The following is a 24,847-nucleotide window of genomic DNA, read 5'->3' on the forward strand; positions in this document are numbered from 1 at the left end:
GCTATTCAATCGAGATAATTTGTCTTTGAAACTCTTAACTGTCTTTGCTGCTACTATTGCTATATTACTCTCACTGTTACAAATGACAGTGAAACCCAATCAACAAGCAGGGATTGAGTGACAATGACAATAGAGTCTGCCTCATGATGCTGTAAAGACACATCAAGCTAACTCATTGTCTTAGCACAGCAGGAAGACCATCGAAAAATCGCTTCTTCATCCTCAGGCTTCACCAAGATAGCAGCAATTTCGCTAGGAAACTCCAATTTCCTTTGATACGATTTTAGGGCACTTTTTAATAATATATGTGGGCTTCAAAAGTAAATATAATATGGTATGTGATTTTGAGATTCATTGTGAGATTCTGAGGAACATAAAGAGATTTATTATGGGGAATGTGCTGATCCCATTGTAGAGACTAAGTCCAGCTGGAGTTTCCAGAGAGCCAGTGATGTGAGTGAGTTCCAGCCAGAATCCAAGCAAGAAGGCAGGAGAGGATAAATGTCTCAGCTCCAAGACGGGCAGGCAGAGAGCATATTGTTTTCTACTCAGCCCTTTTGTTCTACTCTGGCCTTTAAGGAATAGGGCAAGGCCCACCCACGTTGGGTAAAGCTATCTGCTTTACTGTATCTGCACATTCAAATGTTAATCTCTTCCAAAAGCACCCCTATAGACCTACCCAGAATAAGTCCCAGCTAAATATCTGGGCACAGGTTGACTATCACGTTGAACCTAAAATAAACCCTCACATCTATAGTTTCCTGGCCTAGGTCCCAGGAGCACAGAGACTTTGAGATCCGGACTTAGGTGGAATTTTGCAGGGAGGTGACTCAGAAAGCAAAGTGAGGGAGTGAGGACGTGAGGCAGGAAAGTGATGTTAAAGTGTTGATAAGTACACACCTTAATACCGCGGAATTTGTTTTGCGTTTCTGCAAAGCACCAGTTAAACCTCTTTTAGTGTTTTACAATAATGTATATACCGATTAATGTTAATGCCGCTTACTTGATCGTGTTGATATTTCATGACTGTCTTAACATTTTCCAGATGCACGTTTTTCATAAGTAACCAGAATCTCACTTTTGACAACTATGAAATAGGAACGATAATTTTCTCATACACTTTGAAATGATTCAGTAAATGGTCCAGATAAGGGACTTAGTGCAGAATATCAAGCACCTAAAATGTACTCGATAAATATTAAGACCTCAAATTGAGTAACTTGCCAAAGATATGAACATCCTATATATTATCCCTAATGTATATTTATCAATTGTCCAAAATTTCATATCAATATACATTGATATCAGAAGCAAAGAATAATACCCATTTTACCCTTAGTTATTTTCCTTTTTGTAAAAAATGCATTTTAAAACTTCAAGTGTTTCTCCCTTGTGTTAATTTTATTGTGAGAACAAGAGTGTTTAAACCTTTTCCTGTGTGTAGAATTTCTTTCTGGAATTCTTTTTTAAATTGTCATTGATGGCCTTTTCTCCATCAGTCTCTTCTGTATATTGTTCTTTTTTTTTTTAATGTTTTTCAATGTTTATTTATATTTGAAGGAGAGAGAGAGAGAGAAGAAAGACAGAATGAGCAGAGTAGGTGCAGAGAGAAAGAGAGAGAGTCAGAGAACCTGAAGCAGTTCTGTGCTGATGGAGTGAGCCTGATGTGGGACTTGAACCCACAAACTGTGAGATCATGACCTGAGCTGAAATCGGATGCTCAACCAACGAAGCGAGCCAGGCGCCCCTCTTTGTGTATTATTCTTAATGTGAATCAAATAAGTATAGAAGACATCCCTTTGCTATGTTGCAAATTTGCCTCATTATCTTGTTTTTTATTTTGGATTATTTTTATATGTCTATTTTGAAAATAATGTTTTTATATAGGTAAGTTTGTTTATGGTAATGTTTCTTTTGCTTCAGTCACATAATTTCTTTTAGTTGAGGTAATACATTATTTGGCATAATACAGTATATTTATTCTGCTAATTTACCCATTATTTTATACTTTCATTTTAATTGATGTCATTCATATGTATTTTCTATTAGGCTGTTTCTAAATGATTTTTTTCAAGTTTCTTTTTTTCCCAGTCACTTTGTTAATACACTCTCCTCCCATCACGGATGAGGCTCGTCTTATCATTTACTGAATCCCCCTGTGTATTTGGGTCCTCATAACACCTACACTATGAGGAATGAGGCTCCCATTTCTACTTAGCAAAGTCTTTATCATAAAGTGACATTTTAGAGAAAGGTAGCTTAATATCTTTTGCAGCAAAACTCAAAGTTCACAACTAATAGGATTCCCAAAATTAATTAAAATTAAATACATTTTCCCAAGGCCGAAGGTGCTTTGGAAAATGTTTGCTCAGTTGTTTTACCTATATGTGTAATTACTCTGCTCATAGATTTTTGTAAATCTAAAAACAAAACTTGGATTTCTTTTTAAAAACATTGGCTACTCTAAAATGATAGTTATGTTACCCTTCCTCAAATACCATTATGTGTTCAGTTGTGCAAGATGTTACAATTTAGAAAAAAATTCTCTTACAAAAATGGCAAAGAAAATAGTTAAAATGTTCTATTGGAGAAATATTTGAAGCACCATTGAAACTCCTTTTCCATACCCTCCCCCCACACAAACACATATGCAGAAATGTTTTACCACACTCTCTACTAAAGAGAGTTTTCTGTGGTTTAAGTGTGTTATCCAGTGAGTGACATAAGGTGTTTTTTGTTTCATGTGCTTAATTCTCAAAGATTTCAAATAGATTATCTAAATGGCATTCTGCAATATTTTATGTGAAATGCCCCATTAAGAAATCATAATATATCCCATATATATTTAGCCTGACATAATTTTAACTGTAATCCATTTTAAAATGTTCTCTGGGCATTAAAATATCAGAGAAAACACAATGGTGATTGCAGGTTTGGGAGAAATGTATTCTTGTTTCTCTCTGCCAGTTTCTTTCTTCATTCTCTTTGTTTCTGTTTTCTTTTCTTGTCTTTATTTTATCATCTACTCCTATTTCCAACAAAGTTACCATAGAATTGTAGCCCTCGTCCGCTCCTGTAATGTGGCCTCTGGTCCTCCTTGGAATTAGCGAGCATGTCTTCACTCCCCAGCCCCTTGGCGTCTCACCCTCCATGCTGTGCTCAAGTCCTCACCTGAAGTCCTGGTCACTTGAAGTCCTAGTGTCTAAACTCTTAGGCTCATTGCATCAGAACTGAGACATAAAAGGTGACAATGCCGGGGGCGCCTGGGTGGCGCAGTCGGTTAAGCGTCCGACTTCAGCCAGGTCACGATCTCGCGGTCCGTGAGTTCGAGCCCCGCGTCAGGCTCTGGGCTGATGGCTCAGAGCCTGGAGCCTGTTTCCGATTCTGTGTCTCCCTCTCTCTCTGCCCTCCCCCGTTCATGCTCTGTCTCTCTCTGTCCCAAAAATAAATAAACGTTGAAAAAAAAATAAAAAAAAAAAAGGTGACAATGCCAGTTATTCAGCTCAACGGCTCTCGTGTTAAAGGGAAAAGGGATGTATTGCTGAGAGGGAAGGGCATGTGATCTGAGCTTCTGTCCGCTGGTAGGCACCAACACAGCTCTATGCGCTGTTAAATGTGAAGATATCCCCATGGCAGTTCATGTATATCTACTTCCTGGAGTCTCTGGAGCGACCCTGTTACCCCGGCTTCTTTGGCACTTTCTACAGGTCTTCAGACTTTCCACTGGTCACAAAGCTAGAGAGATAAAGGCACAGAGCGGGGCTCCGGGGCTCTGCTGTAGAGCCACCACTGACGCCCATTGCTTCTGGCAGGTGCCTGCCGGTGTGTACTCTCAACAGGTGCAATGTCACCTGCTTGGCGAAGGTTGCCACCTTGCTTTCCCAGAACCGACCAGTGTGCTTCTCGTCCCATTCACTCTTACCCCTAGTGTGATACACACAAATACACCTATTTCAAAGTCTTATTTATTTATTTATTTATTTGTATGTTTTTAAATGTTTATTTATTTTGATAGAGCGCGTGTGTGAGTCAGGGAGGGGCGGAGAGAGAGAGGGAGAGAGGGAATCCCAAGCAGGCTCTGCCCTGTCAGTGCAGAACCCAATGTGGGGCTCGATCTCATGAACCTTGAGATAATGACCTGAGCCGAAGTCAAAAGTCACTTGCTTAACTGACAGAAATGGATTTGGTAACTTTTAAGTCCACTCATTTATGATATTTTTTTATATAAGAGTGCTGTAATTCTTTTTTTTTTTTTTTTGCATTATACTGAGATAACTTTCACAGCATATGATAAGATCAGAGAAATAAGGTCAGTGTATTAAATAGCATTATGCTGAAAAAAAATAGCATTATGCTGTGTGTGTTGATCATGCATATATGTATGACATGTTCATACATGAAAAACAATTGTTACTACAGAGGTGTGAGTATATGCAAGTGTATACTACATTTACATATACAGTTGTTTCATCAGTAGCCAATGAAAATATCTGCTCTACATGATCTTATCCAGGCACACAAGCTGCTAAAAGCATATGTCCCCATCTTGGTGACAGGCTGACTTCATTTATCAGTTATATTAGAGCATCAACACCCAAAAATATTAAATATGCTCTTTGTGTAGAAACTATCTGATAGGTCAAAAGGAAGGAGGGAAGGAAAGAAAAAAAGGACACTCCCAGACATGTCTTAGCGTAAGTATCTTATAAATATTTATTTACCTGTGTTACAGTTTACTATGTACATAACGTTTCATAAGCAATGCTCTGAGTTCAATAACATGTATGTTTTACTCTAGGGAAAACTTGGTAAGATGGCTTCCCCTCAAATTAATATTTTAATGCAAATTTATATTATATCTTAGAGGCACTTTGTCATCACTGACCATTTTAGTTGCTACTTTCCAAGTTATTCCGCTTTAAGTTTTCATGCATCTGTTTCCTACTCACAAAGTTTTTATGAATTGCTGTGTCTCTATCATCATATTAGTCCAGAACTTACCTGAAATTCAAAACCAAATAGACATTCCAGAGTCTGTAGAAAAACAATTAGGGTGATGACTACTTTCAGGATCACTGTATTTTCAAAGCCAGGTATCAGTGAATTGATAAAACATGGCTACATACTTTTAAATCTCAGAGAAAGTTTTGGTACATTTTTGTGAAGCCGTCTGTGAATGTGAGGTATACGGCAACGACACACTGCAGATATTAGAAAAGTCAAGACTTCACTCTTCCGCGATGGAAAGTCAGTTAATAATGCGGGGTAATCGTTTAGACTTTTGTAAGCTTTTCCACAAAACTAAATTAATAAATCAGAAGAAACCCTTTGTCATGTTGAGACTATCAATTTTGGGTTCGGAAAATATTTGTCACCGATCACTATGGATACTTTGTAGATGAACTTGTGTATGAAGTGGTCTTGAAATATGATTCCCATTTGTTTCTGCTCCTGCCAGCTGAGGGAGCCTGTGGAGGGACCCTGCGGGGAACCAGCAGCCACATTTCCAGCCCGCACTTCCCCTCAGAATACGGGAACAATGCTGACTGTACCTGGACCATCCTCGCTGAGCCCGGGGACACCATTGCCTTGGTCTTCACCGACTTTCAACTAGAAGAAGGGTACGACTTCTTGGAGATCAGTGGAACAGAAGCGCCATCCATATGGTAAGTCCTGGGGAAAAAAATGTGTTTACCCCAGATACAACAATAGGCTTTGTAATATGGTTCTCCTTGGACATTCATTGGCAAACACGAGTGTTCTTTCTTTGCTTTGCTATTTTGACTGCTAACAAAGCCCTCTATATTGTGACTGATCTCAAAGTTTCCAAGATGTCTTTGCGTCGGTATTTGGAGCCGGGAAAGTTAGGTGCACGTGGGCACTGGAACATCACATGCCCTCATTCTCGACTCTTACAAAGCAACAGAGATGATGGTAACCAGGCGAGCTAAGTTAGTTTTGGATTTGTTCCGGAGCTGATTCAATGTAAACAGATATTTTTAGACGATGGACATTTTAAAATGTCATGTTACCAACCATTTATCTACTGTGCTGCAGATATATGACTGCGTATTTCTTTTCCTTCCTGACGATGTTGCAACTATGAAGGGTCACAGGCAAACCATAAATACTAATGCAACATACATATGAAATTAATCAACTGAGGATCATTTCTCTGGCATGTATGCTAATGGAGACAGAAGAAAACTGGGTCTAATCAATTACAGCGAATCAATCTAGGTCTTGGTATTGCTGGTGAGAGCAGCTTTAGTTGTGTCCATAAGTGCAGTTGAAGAGGGAGAATCCAAAGAATAGATGTTTGAAGTCTTTATGCCTTTTATGCCTCAAATTAAGTCATTTGTCGTGAGTTGTACTGGTTTTTGTTTTATTTCATTTCTTAGTATTTTAAAAACCCTATCAGTACTCTATTTCAGATCTTGGATGATAAGCTAATTTGAATACACACACAGACACACAGACACACACACACATTCAAATTAGGGTGTAAGTCAGAGGAGATGTTGGCCATTTATACATTGGTAGAGAATATGAAGTGAGTGGGAATCTTTCTATGGGTTCAAGTTTGCATTTCCATGTAAAGACTAAAGGATAAAAATATCAACCCTGAAACATGACATCAAATTAGATCACCTGTCTTAAACCAGTTATTTAAATTGAAATTTATTTTTTTCTAAGGCTCAAAATTCAAAGCAGAGGGTTTATATTAATGGGTGAATTATTTCCCTACGTTAGTTACGCTGTGATTATATTAAATGTTACCTCAATTAAGAGAAAAATAACCGTTGCCTCTCTGGCCTTTGCTTTATATTTGATTCATCTTAAACAAGACTTTGAGATGAGTGGGTTTACCCATTTGTTGATTTCGTGTGATACAACCTGAGACATTCAAGAATTGGTTGATAGTACCTGTCTCCCTTTGTGTTCCATCAGACTTAGTGGAAATACCTTGTGAACATAACGCTGGGTGTCCTGGGTTCTCTTCCATGTTCTGCCAAAAATATCCTTGTGACCTTGGACAAGTCACATAACAGTTTATGTAAGTAGGGAAGCTACTGGATATCTAGTATACTGGATATGCATTACCTATCTATTGAGTTCATATTCTCTGTCAATCACTAAAAGAGAGTCAGGGATGTAACATTTTTAGCTTTAAAATTATATCGTTCTGGTTTTCAGAAATTCATTGCAATATGAAATACATGGTGAGTGTCTCTCAGAAACTATATGATTTATGGTAAAGGCCTTGTTTATGAGAGATTCTGCAGATCGTGGGCACCGACCGACTACCTTGCTCCTAAGATGTCAGGTTGGGAAAGAGAGAAAAAAGAGAGACATCTTTGACCATGATTTTAGAACCCATGGTCCGGACAGCTTCTGCCAGACAGACTTAGTTTATGTAAGAGAGGAAACGTGGAGGTGCAGATGTCCGTGTCAAGGTCTGAAATAAAAATAGGGCATGTGAAATCAGAACGAGACACAAGTCTCCAGAAGGGCTTGTGGCTCTTATGAGCACATTGTGACTTCCCACTGAGAGGCACGAACCCATTCATTTCATTCATTTTAATTAAAGATGGCAGGCGGGAGCTAAAGAATGTTGTCTCAGTTGTTGCCTGTTTCTTCTTGGCTTATCCCTGTCGATTTCTCTCACATCCCCCTCCTTTCTGATTAATCTCTGTCTTCATGATCCCCTGCTACTTGTCCCCAACAACTTCAGTATTGGACTCAGAAACGTGTTGAGGATGGGGCCATGGGCCCCTGTGAGGCCTGAGAGCAACAGTTCCTAATGTTTGTTGGAGAGAGAGCTGGCATGGCGGCCAGGACAGTGGCCCGTCTTCTTGGTGTGTGGATTCAGGCTAGAGGACACTTTCCAGCTCTGAAATATATCTAGGTATCTGCCAGGGTACCAAGATTCATGACCTGTGAACACATCGGAAAAACAAAAAACAAAAACTGCGCAGTTGTTGGGAAAGTTCTTGGTGGGAACTTTGACCCTGGTTGTGTTCCTTCCAGTCTGGCAAATGGGGTATCTGGTTGGACTCAACACGCTCTTTCTCTCGATGGCTACTGTTAGATAGAGTTGTGTTCATATTGTGTTCTTATGACAATCTGTAGTGTCCTCTGCGCACAAAAGCCCTGGGGGTTTCTTGTTAGTATCCTCTAACTTTTATTGATGAAGAAGCTGGGAGCAGAGATCACAGACCACAGGGCAGCACTGGAACTCAGGCTCAAGGCCTCTGACTCGGAATTACATTTCCTTCTCACTCCACCCCAATCCCTGCAACAGGACAGTCCAGCCAGGTGTAGACTTAATGCTCTGTCGGGAACTCACGTCTCCTCATAGATTTCACGGTAAAGCCTCGAACAGGTTACTACCACAGACAGTAACCACCTGAGAGGCGAGTTTACACACACGCTGCCTCGATAGAGAGTCGGAGCGGAGAGAGCTTTTTGGGGTGACACTTCACGTTTCTCATAACTCCAGAAGAACTGTCTTGACCTGGCCGTGGCACTTTTACACAGGACCCACATCTCTCTTCCGTGGAGGCTATAACGGAATAGGTGGCTTTCCTAAATCGCTCTTGAAACATGCACGGGCACATTTGTAATACAAAATAGAATCGCTTGAAGTCCGTTTTTAAGATCTGGACAAATGCGTAATATGGCTTATCTCAAAAAGACTATTGTTTTACTATCATTTTAGACTGACAGTCTCTGAAATGTTTAATGGTTCAAATTGGTATGTTTAAAAGATTGAGCATCCCTGGACTTCAAGGAAGACCCTAATAGAGCACAGGTGGGTGGTGCCCCCCCTCAAGCACAAGGCTACGGAGCAGTGACAGTCGGTCAGCGTGCAAGTCTGAGTGTGGAGTGCACAAGCACATATAATTTTCCAATAATCCATTTTTCAATACCGAAAATACAAGCAAGGGCACTCTCAGGAGAAGCTACTTGGAAAATTGTTAAGAACAATAATAGGATTAGCTTTATTTTCATTGAATTTGGAGTGAAATTACCAACTCAGCTATGTTTTATGCAAGGGTTACCATGGCTACAGCGGAACAGTCTAAATGTGGTGAATGATGTAATGTGCCAAAATTATCCATACATTAAATGTGGAGGGGTTCGTCATCTAAACCGAATCCACTCTATATACATTAGATAAGCCTGACTTTTTTTTTTTTTTTTTTTTTTTTTTTACTAGTCAGCTTCTAATTTTCTACAGGCTAGCTTCTTATCAATACCCTACTGTAGCAGAAAGCTGCCATTTCTAATTCTCTTTGCCCCATGCTCTGGTAATTATGATTTTTCTTGCAATTCAAAACATGGTTAGCGGTGAAGCTAGTCAACTTTTCTTTATTTCTGAACTGATTTGACCGTCTAGCCTATAGCTCATAACCCAGGAAATATCAAGGAGAAAGAAAATTGATTTTATTTCAGAGTTAACCTACTGTGGTGTCTAAATTAAGACTTGGTGGTTAAAGGGACGAGGAACAGATAGTCTCGACAGGAAACAACTAATGGAGCATTTACGATCTTTCAAACATGCATCCTATCATGAGAATAATTTATGCATCCCCTTCTGGGACAGGTAGCCTGTGAGTAGGGTAGAGAAGGAAAGGAAACGAAGAACAGGAAATGCACTTAAAAAGCATCCCCAAACACACGTAAATGCATCAATTCCTCGAAAGTCTTCAATGACTGAGGCTCAGGCCATCCAAAACAACCCCAAATGCCTTACTGTGCCATTCAAGGCTTTGCACTGCACACACAGCCTGCCCTCCATATGACCACACCTCACGCCAAGCATGCTTCAGTTTTGCCTCACTGAACACATCCCTGTCTTCACTGAAGCACATATTTGCGTCCCTTGCACATGTGTTCAGGTGTACGGGAATCCCACACCAACCAATTTAATAGATGTTCAATCACTGTAACGCTTCACTTGATCTTAGCCAAAAGTCCAAGAAGCGATTATCACTGTAACGCTTACAATGTCCTATAGACGGCGGCCCACTTAAGTCCTACAGGTGCAGCAGTTTGTACGGTCTCCTCCCCTGGAAAATGTCACTGATAACAAAGGCGAGAATGATTCTGGGCTGCTTTGGATTCGACCTGCCTCATTCTACCAGTGGAACATCTGTTACTTTATGATTACTTAAGGTTTCAGTTATTCACTCACCAGTATAACTCCACCACTTTGTCTCTCTGTATTGTACAAGGCGACACTTGAGGGGACCAAAAGAAGTTTTGGAACTGCACTTTATTTTGTTCCCATTAACCAAGCATAATCTCGCTATTAAACCAATCTAATCAGGGCCTTGCTAAAGCCAACACACAACTTCAAAGAAACTGGAGAAGCTGAGTGAGCTTCAAAGAAGCCTTGAAGGGTCAATTAACACCTGCGATGTTTATCCAGCTTGTCACTTAATTGAGATGTGACTTGCTGCTTATTTAATTCCTAATGAGGAAGGATTATAGAGGCTTACCCAGAGTGACGAACTCCCTGGAATGAACTCTTCCACTCCCCTGCCCAAGGTAGAAGAAAAGGAAGGACGCTCCCCTCTCCCCTTATTTTATTTAACTGTTCATCTTGAAATTATTTTATAGAGAATTTGCAGAGCTAGCTCAGAGAGGTGCTGTGTATCCTGAACCCACCTGCCTCCAATGTTCACGTCTTATACAACCATAGTATAATTATGGAAACCAAGAAAGTCATACCGCCACCAGGCAACTAACTAATGTACAGACTGATGCGAATTTTTCCGGCTGTCCTGCTGGTGTGATTGTTCTGCTCCTGGAGCCACCAGGCAGTGAGCTAGGCTTCTTTTACCTCCTACAGCCTGTGACTGTTTTGCGTCGTCTCTCTTTGTTTCCATGACCTTGACTTCCCTCATGTCAACAAGTCGGTCCGGTCACGTAACTCTGGAAAGGCAATGGCATTATTCAGGAACATGGAGACTATACAGCAATGTCCCTTTACCCCCAGTCGAAATAACTGGGGTTTCTTTCTATCATGTTTTCCATTTTAAATTTAAATTCAGGAATCATAGTCCACAAAGCTATTATAATATATGCATGTCAGCATTTTTTGTGGACTTCTGTAACTGCACTTTATTTTGTTCCCATTAACCAAGCATAATCTCACTATTAAATATAACCAATTTATGCTTTCATAGCATAATAAGCATGACATAAACAAGAAACAAATATCACATATGTATGTATGTATGTATGTATGTATATGTAGAGATATGTGTGAATTTCTGTGTATTGTTTGTATATATATGTATATATACATATGTACACGTGTTTGTGTGTGTATATATATTCCATGTATATATGTACGTATGTACACACACACATATGAATTTCTATTTTTTTCTGAACCTCTACAAACTGGCCAGAAGTCTCAGGATATAACTAACATGATATTATTTTAGCCCTTTTCCTAAACCCTTTTTCTTTTTTTAAATTTTATTCTCAAGTTAGTTAACATACAATGTAGTCTTGGCTTCAGGAGTAGAGCCAGTGATTCATCTCTTACAAATAACACACGGTGCTCATCCCAAAAAGGATCCTCCTTAATTCCCATCACCCATTTACCCCACCCCCATCAACTCTCAGTTTGTTCTCTGTATTTAAGAGTCTCTTACGGTTTGACTCCTGAACCCCTATTTTAATTAAAATATTTTTATAAAAATATTGTAATATTTTGTAATCGAGTAATGTATCTTTACAGACACTGTACTGAATGGTAATATTCATTGATTGATGGCTATGTACCAGGCAAGTGGAAACAACAGCCACTTCTTGGAGATGCTACTGTCCCCATTTTAGAGATGAGGAAAACTAAACCCAGCGGAGTTCAGTCTCTTCCCACACAGCTACCAGATAGCAGAGTGGGGCTGTAAACAGAGACCGGCCTCAGCCGCATTTCCAGCCATATTTAAATGCGTCAAGATGGTATTTCTTGATTGGCTTTAAACCAGGAGAATAAATGCAGTATGCTGGTGCTTCAACACCAGCCCATCTCAGCGGACCCCAAGGAAGACGTGAGGCCACGTCAAGTCCAGTCACCCCTGTTACTTTGTGCTGTTGTCATCATGAAATATGCTTCTTAACTTTCCTTTTTTGTGTGTTGTTAACTATATAGCGAGGTAATAACAGATATACATCTGTTATGTATACTTTTGGGTACAAATGCAATCTTGGATACTATAAGGATTCTAAGATGGGACATATGTGACCGGTTTGAAGTTATCATAAAGTTTTGGCCTAACAGTGTAAATACTGAGGCTTCTTGATACAACTTTGGCTCATTTAAATTGTAGGGAGATGGGGGAAACAATGGCCAGCTTAGATCATCTCAAACCTGTTGTTACCTCCACCACAAAACTCCAAAGAGAAATAAAGGAAAATTTATTTGATAACAGCTAATTGTAGCCAAGGGAGAATTTCTACCTTGCAATATGACATTCTTTTGCCTGTGTCATCCAAACGATATTTATTTTTTCTGAGAAGGTTAGGGAATCCCTCCCCCCCACCATCTTGAAATCATTTTGCAGAGAATTTGCCGAGCTACCTCGGAGAGTTGTTGTATATCCTGAACCCACCTCTCTCTAATGTTAACATCTTCTACAACCATAGTATAATTATGGTAAAAGCCGTTTGCACATAGTATAATTACAGTAAAACCAGTTCGCACTCTCTGCCCGCCTCTCGCATTGGTCGCCAGCGACCCTGGGACGCTGGCAGTAAAGGAGTCTCTGGAAGTGATGTTGCTCTCCTACAGGCAGAGCGAAGCAGGCAGGCTGTGTTTGCAAAGGTTCCAAACGGGGTAATTTTTTAAGGCACTTACTCCCTCCCATTTTCCCCAGATGCACCTTCTGCTGGCACTGAGGGGCCTTTCATGCTGGAATTCACCTAGAGAAGACAAGCAGGAGGGCTCCACTGGGCCAGCAGGAAGCTTCCGCCTTATTCTCAGTCTTTGAGCTTGTGTGTACCCAGTTTAGTCCCAGGCAGGTGCACTGGAGGGGAGGGGCTTCCCGCCGTGCTCTCTCCTCCCTGGTGTGCAGGGCTCATCCACAGGGGCCACTGTGCCACTTCCTTGCACGAATTAAGTCTGACTTGGCTGTTGGCTCACAAATGTCTGAAATACCACCCGAGTAGTTCATCTTAGGGTAACTTTCATTTCGGCTGGAATCAACTTCCAAAATTTCAGATGTACACGATTGAGGAAGTTAAAACATGACCTATTCTAGTTAATAAATATTTGCAGCGTAGAAAATCGATATAGTTTACTTATGGTAAACTTATGTGGTAGCCGTGGAGAAAGGGCAATATTTTCTCCTATGACTGCATGCATGATGACCAGACCAAGAAATAACACAAGAGAGAAAAATAAACCATATCTGCTTCCTGATGATGGGAACCATTGGAAAGATAGATAAGTATCCCGGGGAGAGTCCCAGAGCCATGTTTCTGTGTCACAATCAGGGCAGATCCCACACCGCAGAAAGCACAACTTTGTCGCAATATTGCTCTTGTCATGAGACACCCCCACAGCTTGACCTCAGTTTATTGGAAAATACATTGCCAACGTGGATGGAACTGGAGAGTGTTATGCTAAGTGAAATAAGTCATACAGAGAAAGACAGATACCATATGTTTTCACTCTTATGTGGATCCTGAGAAACTTAACAGAAGACCGTGAGGGAAGGGAAGGGAAAATAAAGAGAGGGAGGGAGGCAAACCATAAGAGACTCTAAAAACTGAGAATAAACTGAGGGTTGATGGAGGGTGGGAGGGAGGGGAGGGTGGGTGATGGGCATCGAGGAGGGCACCTGTTGGGAGGAGCACTGGGTGTTGTATGGAAACCAATTTGACAATAAATTTCATATTAAAAAAAAAAGAGAAATACACTTCCTATAACTTATTTATGTTGGAGACAATGGGGGAAATTTTCCCCCTTAGAGATTTGAATTCATTTTGCAAAATACATGTTTTTTGTAGTCACAGGTCTGTCCTTTTGTATGTGGTCTTTTGTCCAGGGAATGAAAGAAGTACAATTAAATTAACATTTTTAAATAAATTTGCCTTTTAAAAACACACTGCCTTTCATAGAGAGTTCTATTTTACTTATCCTCAAATAATCATTGCAGACTTTCATTTATTCCCCAGGTCAGTCAATTTGTACCTCATGGTGTTCCAATTATATATGTTGAGATCTTCATTTAAAGTTTCTCTCACAAGTCTGAATATCGAATTTTTCTCTTTCTTCTTAAAATAAAGTCTGTATAATTTCATGGAGGACTGGTTCGGAGAATAAGGTAATTTTGTGCAGTCCAACACTTCGGATTCATCCTACCGGTACACGATGCCATGCAAGCTTGATAAGCCCTTTAAATGAACAAGGGCTGGGAGCATTAACATTTTCCGTCTTTTGACTTTCATAAATAAAAGCACCTAAGTTATTCTGATTTGGAACCCTTGAGGGAATTACAGTGTCATTTCTTAATAAACATCTACATCTTGGAGGTTTTGATTCTCGTGCAAGGTGAATTTTAGCATAGGTGGAACATGAGAAATCAAACACCATCACTTTATTGTGTGGAAGAGAAAGCCGCATCCTAAAATACGAAGTGCCTGCCCTACATGCACCATTGGTTGGTGAAGAGAGAAGCTAAGTCTTCCGTCTGTTATCAAAGCTACTTGTGCCTTACTGGGAAGCTGGGGGCGTGGGGGGAATACCCCCTTTTATTCCTCCTTTTCTTCCCGGAAGCAGGCAGGACAGCAAGGTTGCCAAGGCAAGACTGTGGATTCAGCTCTCCGTGTCAATCAGACTTGGGCTCTGGTTTTGGATGGGCAACTTGGTGAGCCCCATGACCTAGAGCAGATTTGCTCTCTGCAAGTTGCGGATCCCTGTCTGTAAGATGGAAATGATCACGACAGGCCCTCGGAGGCTTGTTAAATGGAGCAAATGAGGGAAGGTTTGTAAAGCCCTCAGCACAATGCCTCCCACACGCAGCGATTTCTTTAACGAGCTGCATGCTTGTGACTCTAAGAAATGGTCCCGTCACAAGTTCAGATTTCTACCTTAGAACCCAACAACAAGCTTTTAAAGTGAAAATTTTGATTTAAGAAAAAAAAGACCACAATTTAGTTTCTAACTTGCTCTTCAGTCAGAAGGCTATTTTCATTAAATAAGTTTGAAATGCTTGAAATTAGAAAATCACTCTTCTATGCTGGACTTTTAAAACGTGTCTTATCTTATCAGACAAATCCCTCTGATAATAAAAGCTACAGTCATAAAATTGCTTTACAAGAAAAGTTAGAACCAAGTTGCAGAGCTCCCTTTGTTTTTGGCAATGTGTTTGACCGTAGTAAATCATTTTTAATATTCAAGGATATCACTGTATACACCATTCACTTTCTTGGAAATCCACATGCTATATGGGTCCAGATCATTATATTATTAATAATATACAACTTAGTAAAAAAAAAGGGGGGGATCAGTAGAATTTATACTAAAGCATAGATGAATCTATTTAGCAAATACTGTTTGAGTACATAGCATGTGCTACAAGTTGTGATATGTGCTTGTCTAGTGCTTCTCAAATTTTTATGTGTGCAGGAATTACCTGGAATCTTCTTAAAATGCAGATTCTGATTCAGTAGAGTTGGGGTAGTGAGATTCTTCATTTGTAACAAACTTCCAGGTGATAGGGAGGCCACCATTTGGTGGACCACATGAGCAGTGAGGTTCTAGAGTGTTTGTGGATGAAACATACCTGACAGTGAGTTGAGTCCTATCTAGTTAAATTTCAGCTGTAGACTATACCTTATTGTACACCACATCCTCAGAACTTGCTCATCTTATAACTGAAATTCGGTGCCCTTTGGCCAACATCTTCCCATTTCCCCCAAACCCCAGAAACTACCATTCTCTCCCTGATTTTATGCGTTCATCTTTTTTTTTCCCTAGTGTAGATTTCACATCTAAGTGATATGTGAAACACCATCCAATGTTCGTCTTTCTCTGCCTGCCATTTTACTTAGTATAATGCCCTCGGGGTCCATCCCCACTGTTGCCAATGGCAGGATTTCCTTCTCTTTTAAGGCTGGATGATATGCCATTGCACATAGACACCACATTAGCTTTATCCACTCATCCGTTGAGGCACACGTACGTTGTCTTGCCTGTTGTGAATAACAGTTCAGCGAACGTGCAGTGTGGGTGTGGCTCACTCCTCAAGATAATGATTTCTTAGATTTCTGCTTTTGATATCTTACTGACTGGTGTGACTCAAAGATCAGGTAGAGGACATCGCATTCACCAAACATATTTGACAACGAAGCCTCTTTTTGACAGAAAATAGATTAACGTGTGGGAACAGGGGTCTGTACGGGGCTGTCCCTCTCAATGTGGTGCAGACACCGGTCTGACCTTAGCCCTCGTAGTATTTACTTTCCATTGTGTACTTTAAGCTGAGAGTGTCTCGATTCCGGCCTGCCGTTTCTTCTCCCATGGCTCCAATGCATTTTCTCTGTCTACAAAGTCTTCTCTTCTGTGCTGCCAGGAAAGCCCTAGTAATCCTCAACAGCTGAGCTGTTCTTGTCAAAAGGGAGCTGGCCTTGGATGAAAAGAGACGATAGGTTAACCATTGTGCCCTTCCCCTCGGAGCTGGGCGATTTGGCTTAGTTATTCAGACTCCCAGTTTTTGTTTCCTGACTATAAAATGAGGTTAATAATGCCCATCTTGCTGGGCGAAGGTTAAAATATAGGTCAGGATCTGTCGATGTACCCAGTGTAGAGATGCCTGATAGACTGTATCCATTAGTGATCATGATGCTGTGTATGAAAAATGACAAATGAGCAAGAGACTAACGAGACGCTACCAGAGCTTGAGGAGAGAGAAGTAATTCCCGAGTGAGGTCATCAAAGAATATTTCACAGAAAAGTTGGGATGTGACATGCACCCTGGGAGTAGAAAGGGTCTGGATAGAAAGTGTGTATGGGTATTGTAAGCACGGGGTGTATAACATAAAAAGTACAGATGTGGAGAAGCACGAGAAATATTCAGGTGGTACGAGAGAGAGCAATCTATTGTCTTTGATGGAACAAAATGCCGTAATTTTTGACGGCAAACTCTATTTTTTCATGATAAAATGTTCATTGTGTTCCTGATATCTACTGATGTGAAGAGAATAGTGCTTCAGGAAGCTGAAGATGATTTTGGCATGTTGGATGGATTGGAAAAGAGGAAAGGGAAGATAATAAACAGTTACAAGTGTCTGTGAGGAGGACACACAGACCGTGTGGTCACAGGGATAGAAAGACAAAGCAAAGAAATGGTGCTGTTGGTAGCCACTAAAGTAGGATGCTGGACTTCACAAATAGATGTTCAGGGCTCTTCAACTTTCAGCTTAAGCTAGGAACTTGTTAACAATCCAAATGTCCGGGACTCACGGCTGTGAAGTTTGGGGATGACTGGGTGTGTCCAAGGATGTCCATTTTCATCAGCACTCTGGAAGCATTTGAGGAAACTCAACTTTTAGAATGATGTGGGTGATACATGTAGAAAGCTTTATCTCATAGCTAGAGTGAGGGCAGTTACTCTTGGCTACATTTCCTCTGCCTGCCCTTCATTCTCCGGCCACCACAGAGTACTGCCTGTTTTAAAACAGAAATGCTCGGGGCGCCTGGGTGGCGCAGTCGGTTAAGCGTCCGACTTCAGCCAGGTCACGATCTCGCGGTCCGTGAGTTCGAGCCCCACGTCAGGCTCTGGGCTGATGGCTCGGAGCCTGGAGCCTGTTTCCGATTCTGTGTCTCCCTCTCTCTCTGCCCCTCCCCCGTTCATGCTCTGTCTCTCTCTGTCCCAAAAATAAATAAACGTTGAAAAAAAAATTAAAAAAAAAAAACAGAAATGCTCTTGGAAGACTTTCTAAGGCAGTGGGTCCCAGATGACCTGAGGGACCCTGTTCCTTTCACCTTATCACTCCCAGCAGTGTGATCCTGGATCGAAGAGTGGGTTCCTCCTATAAGGAAGTAGGGAAAGAAGCAGAACCACAGGAAATAGCAAAGAGCCAGGGTGGGGTTCTGCCTTAACCTGGAGTAAGAATATAACAAAGGAAACTCTTAGGCCAGAGTTAGTGAAAAGAAAAAGACAAAGTCTGGTTAATGCAGAAGGATTTGGAATGTATGAAGCAGGAAAGCATGATAAATTGGAAAATAAAGAGTATTTGGTGGCCAGACAGACCCAGGGAAAACGCTCCACACTCAGAAAGTCTTGGTAAGAACTCTGATATTTACCTTGTACACGTTTCATGACAGTATAGATTAGTTTTGTGAAGAAATGTGTTGGAGAGGAATCATTTTCCTCTGCCCTTCAAGATTCTTCTGGTGGGTCTAAGAATTAAATTGACACGAGACGGATTAACAGGACAACATCTTATTTCATTACACATGTAACAAAACATCAGAGGTTCCAAAGACAGGCAAAATCAGGCACATGCGTCCTTCTGGACTACGGAGAAGGGGGTAGGGCTCTGAGGCTTCAAAGGGGAAGAAGGCAATTCCCAGGAATGATGGAAAGAGTACATGGTGGTTAAACAGATGTTTGCTGCGCCACACAGAAACAGTGGGACAAAGAGAGGACTTCGGTCAAGCAGGCCTTGCCAGGTTCCTCCCTGGTTCGTATTATACTGTGTTTATCTGCGGTGATAGTGCTCCTCCCGCAGAGGAGGTCCTCAGTCTACATTCTTGTAGACAGCCAGGGTTGGGGGCGGCAAAAAGAAAGACCTTCTTTTGAATCTCTTGTTTCTTAAAAAATAATCAGCCTAGGGGTGCCTGGGTGGCTCGGTCCGTTAAGCATCTGACTTTGGCTCAGGTCGTGATCTCACAGTCCATGAGTTCGAGCCCCGTGTCGGGCTCTGTGCTGACAGCTCAGAGCCTGGAGCCTGCTTGGGTCCTTCTCTCTGTCTCCTTCTCTCTCTGCTCCTCCCCTGCTCCTGCTCTCTCTCTCTCTCAAAAGGAGATAAACATTAAAAAATGTTTTAAAATAATAAAAAAAAATAATCAGCCTAAAATAATCCACATGCCTGAGACATGTATTTTGGGGTGGCAAATTTTGGTCGCGTCCAGCCTCAAATACTAGCAGGCAGCCAGCACCCCACACAGGGAAACTGTTAGTATTTAAAAGGAGAGCAAGCAAGTAAGCAGAATTATGTGCACGTTTCCTTTAACTGTTGAAACGTGGTAATGGCCAGTTTTTAAGCAGTGATTCTATTTAAAGGTATGTGTGAGTGAGTGAGTGTGTGTGTGTCCCAACAAGAAGGTGGTTATGCATATATTTATTCTCTATTGAAAAAGAAGAAGAAAACAGTGTAATATGTAATCCTAATGAATAGAAACAGATATGCCTGCTTAAAAAACCATTTATTCTCAGCAAATGTGCCTTGTTGATGATGGGGGAATATCCTAATGCATAAAGTGGGACTTTAATTTATAACACGTCGGTGCTTCTTGGGTACCTTCTAATTTGCCACCAGCTGTGAGAAGGGACGAGTAAGGCGCTATTTGCATCCATCATGCCACATCCCGAAGTTTGGAGGAGCGCAGGATCTATGGTGTCATTTTTCATACGGGTCACACCTGAGTACCATAAAACCTGCAATGGCTTGAAAGCCGAGAATACGGATATTGTCATAAAGAACTGGTCAGAGCAACAGTATGGGATCAGTTATTTTTTTTCTGTATCTGGATAACCCACCTCTCCCCACCATCACCAAATTCAAATTTCTGTGTTATTTATAAGCTTTCTGTGAATCACACTCAACGCTGAGAGAGAAAGTATTAATTTTCTAAACTTCCAAGGTTTCTTTTCCTTTTAGGCTTCCTACTTGCTCCTTTTTATCCCTTGCCCGAACTTCTTTCTGTTTCTTGCATTTTCTCGCTCACACACATGCACGTGCATTTGTATATTTGAGCATGCGTATTACGGACTTGGAGCCCTGAACCAAGAAAACGCTGTTTTTTGTTTTTTGTTTTTTAAGAAAAGATTGACAGTTTGTTCAAATCGAGCTCTAGCTATACTTTTTCTTCCTTTAACTAAAAAATTAGAATATTATACATGGCTCATTTTTTTTTAATATGCCCAGTTGAAAGTCAAAATATCGTGCTTATGGGGGTGCCTGGGTGGCTCAGTCTGTTAAGTGTCCAATTTTGGCTCAGGTCGTGATCTCATGGTTCACAACTTCGAGCCCCATGTCGGGCTCTGTGCTGACAGCTCAGAGCCTGGAGCCTGCTTTAGATTCCATGCCTCCCTCTCTTGCTGCCCCCCCTCTGCTTGTGCTCTGTCTCTCAAAAATAAATGAAAAATTTTAAAATATTATAAATAAATAAATAAAAGCATTAAATTTTTTTTGAAAAATATCATACTTATGAATGCTGGATTCAAAATGAGCTAGTCACTGTTTAACATCATATTCCATTATAGACCCTGCACTAATGTGTCTCTTTATCTAGCGGTATCCTCTTAGAACCAAAGGTACTAATTGCTTTGAAATTGGACATTCTACATTGGAAAACAACTAGTCAGCCAAAGTCTACATTTGCTCTTTGGCAGTGATCAGAATGTGACTCAGTACACTGGGTGCATGTGTGAAATTTCAGTGAGAACATCAATCTGGCGTTTGAAGTTAAGCCGGCCCCTGAGTTGGAGGTATTGTTTCACTGCGTGGATCGTGTCTTCCAAGTGCAGCTAGAGGTTGTCGACCAGAATTTTCTGTGACCACCCCATGCACTAGAGCTACGGTGGGCGAGATGGTTCAAAGACCCCCTCAGGGAAAAACCTGATGTGAGTAGCCACGGCCCGTCATCATGAAACATGCAGTGGAAATACGCTGCCTGCAATCTGCACAGGAGAAAACAAAGTCACACGTAGAAAGGGCTCACCACTGACAGGTGCTCATATGGCGACTGTGGGCCGTTCTCTGTTCCACAGTTTGGGCGTCTGTTTGCAGGGATGGCTTCCTATTTGCAGCAGTGGAAGTTTGATCGCACCGTTGCACGTTCTAGATGTGGGAGGACCATTTGATGTTTGAGATGTTTGAGACCCTTTAAATAGCTGGAAATTTGAAGGGAGAGAAGCCGGCAACCCTGGATTTCAATCACAGCTCCTGTGTGTGTCTCTTGGGCTGCCGACTCCCCTGCCTAAGGACCACTCTTAATCTGCAAAGTGGAGTTTTCCAGGGTTGTTGTGAGGACCGGCAGTGGGCCGGTGGGGGCCAGGATGCCAATAGCTTCACGCTGTACCGGGCACAGAGAGAGTTGCAACGGTGACAGTTACTGTCACTGTTGCTGCTGTGACCCTCCAGCGGCTTCCTCTTCCCCCTCTGTTTCTCTGTCACCGGCTTCTGTGTCGCTCAGCTCTTTCCAGGGCCCGCGTTACCTTCTTTCTGTCTTTTGAACTGCTGAGACATCCCAATATTGTGTCCTGGGATCTGGCCTCCCTGGACAGCACCTTGCCACACATTGCTTAATAGGGTCCTTTCTAGAATAGTACTTCTTGGGGCACCTGGGTGACTCAGTCGGTTAAGCGTCTCTTGATTTTGGCTCAGGTCATGATCTCACGGTTCATTTGCTTGAGCCCTGCGTTGGGCTCTATGCCAACAGCATGGAGCTGGCTTGGGATTCTCTCTGTCTCCCTCTCTGTTGCTCTCCTGCTTATGTGTGCTCGCATGCTCTCTTGCGCTCTCTCTCTCTCTCTCTCTCTCTCTCAAAATAAGGAAACATTAAAATTTTTTTTTAATTTTTTTTTTCAACGTTTATTTATTTTTGGGACAGAGAGAGACAGAGCATGAACGGGGGAGGGGCAGAGAGAGAGGGAGACACAGAATCGGAAACAGGCTCCAGGCTCCGAGCCATCAGCCCAGAGCCCGACGCGGGGCTCGAACTCCCGGACCGCGAGATCGTGACCTGGCTGAAGTCGGACGCTTAACCGACTGCGCCACCCAGGCGCCCCTAAAATTTTTTAAATAGTACTTCTTATTGACTGGTGCACTTCTCCATGGATATATTAAATCTAAATGATGTGCAAATAATTTTTAAATTTATTTATTTTTAATTTACATCCCAATTAGTTAGCATGTAGTGCAACAATGATTTCAGGAGTAGATTCCTTAATGGCCCTGACCCACTTAGCCCAGCCCCCCTCCCACAAGCCCTCCAGCAACCGTCTGTTCTCTATATTTAAGAGTCTCTTATGTTTTGTCCCCCTCCCTGTTTTTATATTATTTTTGCTTCCCTTCCCCTATGTTCACCTGTTTTGTCTCTTAAAGTCCTCATATGAGTTAAGTCATAGGATATTTGTCTTTCTCTGACTGGCTAATTTTGCTCAGTATCATACCCTCTCATTCCATCCACGTGGTTGCAAATGGCACTGTGCCCATTACAGAGCGTTCGTAACAGTCGTGATAAAAATAGTTCAGATCTGTGTATTGATTCTGTGTACCAAGCACGGTTGTAAGGGCTTCCCATATGTTGGCTCATTTAATTCTACCCACGACCCTTGATGTGCACACCCTTCTCATCCTTACTTTGCAGACAAGGGAGCGAAGGCACAGAGAGATTATGGATATCACTCAACCTCATACAGCCCATAAAAGCACAGCCACGATTTAAACCTGAGCCTCCTAACTTCACAGACGGGGGTTATCTCTAACTAGGTTTGTACTAAGGGAGCCTGGCAGATGAAGTGTTTGTAGTGAGTGCTTCGCAGCTGGGGGACCCACTGAAGAACGAGGGGCCAAATGCATGTGAGCGGGCTTGGGGGGCTTTTTGTCACCTGTTACTGCGTGCATGACTTCAGAAGTGACCAAAGAGTCTTCAGTTAGGGGACTTTCCGAATCAAAGAAATTATGGCCTGGGGCCACGGAAAGGCAACTTGAAGGGGGACATTATTTATTTATCACATTAAAAAAGCCAAATTTTAGGGGCACCTGGGTGCTTCAGTCAGCTAAGCATCAGACTCTTAGTTTCAATTCAGGTCATGATCTCACAATTCGTGAGTTTGAGTCCCTGCCTTGGCTCTGCACAGGCAGTGAGGAGCCTACTTGGGATTCTCTGTTTTCCTCTCTCTCTGCCTCTCCCCTGCTCTCTCTCTCTCCAAAAAGTAAATAAATACACTTAAAAAAATAAATTAAAAAAATTAAAAATTAAACCAAAATGCAAAATTTTAGTCATGTGTTGTAAAAAGTTGTTCTGAGAGATTTAGGTAGAGAAGGTTGCATTCTCTCCCCTGGAGAAAATTTATTCTTTCTTCTTGTAGCACTTGTGCATAGAGCATAGCGACCACGATTTTTCTATCTGATGGTCTCTTGACGTTTCAGCGAATTGGGTTACACAAACAGTGAGCCATGGGGGTACTGGCCATGGGCACGTGTGACTGGGAAGGTGGAGTTTGCACACAGCAGTTTGACATAAAGGGGCCCCGGGGGTGGGCGGCTGTGTGGACCTCAATGCTGGGCATGATGTAGTCTTTTATGGGAGCCCCAGGGGAAATGTCAGGGATGCTCTGGAGTGGTGGTGGGAGTTTCAGCCTGAAAAGACCATAGTCACCTGCAAATTTGAAAGGATTTGCAGAGAGGCCAGCTAGCAGCCAGCATAGCTATGGGATGTCATCTCTGAGGCCAGGAGTGGGGGGTGGGGGGGACAGGAGCACGCCCCTTGGTCCCAGTGAGAAGTCTCTGTGTGGGATGGGACCGAGAGCTCACCACTTCACATCTTTTGGGAGAAAAATCTAGGAAGAGTAGAAGGTACCAAATTGTCCACATTTGGGGGGGGGGGAAAAAAGGCAGATACTAGTGAATTTTTCTTTGGAAAAAAAAAGTCTGGATAATGTTGGCATAATTGTGCAGCAGTAATGTATCCTGGGGAGTAACTGACCAGGGAAATTAGCTGAAGGGGGTACCGTTGTGCTCAGCGTGTGGAACAGCAAAGTAAAGGAACCCCCCAAACATGGAAAAGTGACACACAGTAGTAGATAGAAAGTCGGACCACAGGTGTGTTAGTCGGGGTCTGATGTCAGGTTTCTCTGGCCAGAGGATGGGAGGCTATTTTATGCTGCTAGGAATGCATCCCTTATGCAACCCGACATAAATCTGAAATTCAGGAATCGCCTGCAGCCCCTTCCTGGTACCTCATCAGTTATGACCTAAGATAGCATTAAAATGTGCTCGGTGTGCTAAGTACTCACTGGTCCCCTGATGCTTCTGTTCCCACATATGCTGACAGTTGATAGTATGCATAAGTCATCCAATCCTTGAACAGGCTGACGTTAAATCACATATCAGGAGCTGCTTTATAAACTGGAAAACACTATAGGACGATGAAACCCATTTTATCTTTAAGAAAATGTGGAAGAGACACAAGGGAGAAAAGTAACCAACTGGGAATTGAGGATGGGATTTTGATGAGCCTGCAGGTTAAACACAGTTGAGGTATTTCTAAGACAACACACAGTATAAAACGCCTGGGAACCGTTGTCCGCAGTTTTGATGTCTTGACTCTGGCTGAGGATATAGGTTCGTTATTAGAGGCAAATGGCCTTTTTGGAGCATGCCAAACAGGTTTTCATGAGAATGTCTGTGATACAAACAACCCTTAAAATTTAGATAGTTTTCTACACAGCCTTAGTCTGCTCAGGCTGCTTTGACAAAGTACCATGAACTGGTGGGCTTATGAACAACAGAAACTTATCTCTCATACTTCTGGAAGCTGGAAGTCCAAGATCAACGTGCCAGCCGATTTGGTTCCTGCTAGATC

General features: G+C 41.9%; 1 protein-coding gene across 1 annotated transcript in view; it reads left to right on the top strand.

The window, feature by feature from the left end:
• CSMD1 (CUB and Sushi multiple domains 1) overlaps nucleotides 1–24,847 on the top strand; it is a 1,672,960-nt gene that overhangs the window by 660,186 nt on the left and 987,927 nt on the right. The window contains exon 7 of the mRNA XM_047092364.1: nucleotides 5,459–5,666. Coding sequence (XP_046948320.1) covers nucleotides 5,459–5,666 — 208 coding nt within the window. The remainder of the gene's footprint in view (nucleotides 1–5,458; nucleotides 5,667–24,847) is intronic.

The sequence above is a fragment of the Lynx rufus genome, unplaced genomic scaffold (genome assembly GCF_022079265.1).
Source record: "Lynx rufus isolate CCGP_SWC_20201006 ecotype Redwood Valley unplaced genomic scaffold, mLynRuf1.p SCAF_3, whole genome shotgun sequence".
NCBI lineage: Eukaryota > Metazoa > Chordata > Mammalia > Carnivora > Felidae > Lynx > Lynx rufus.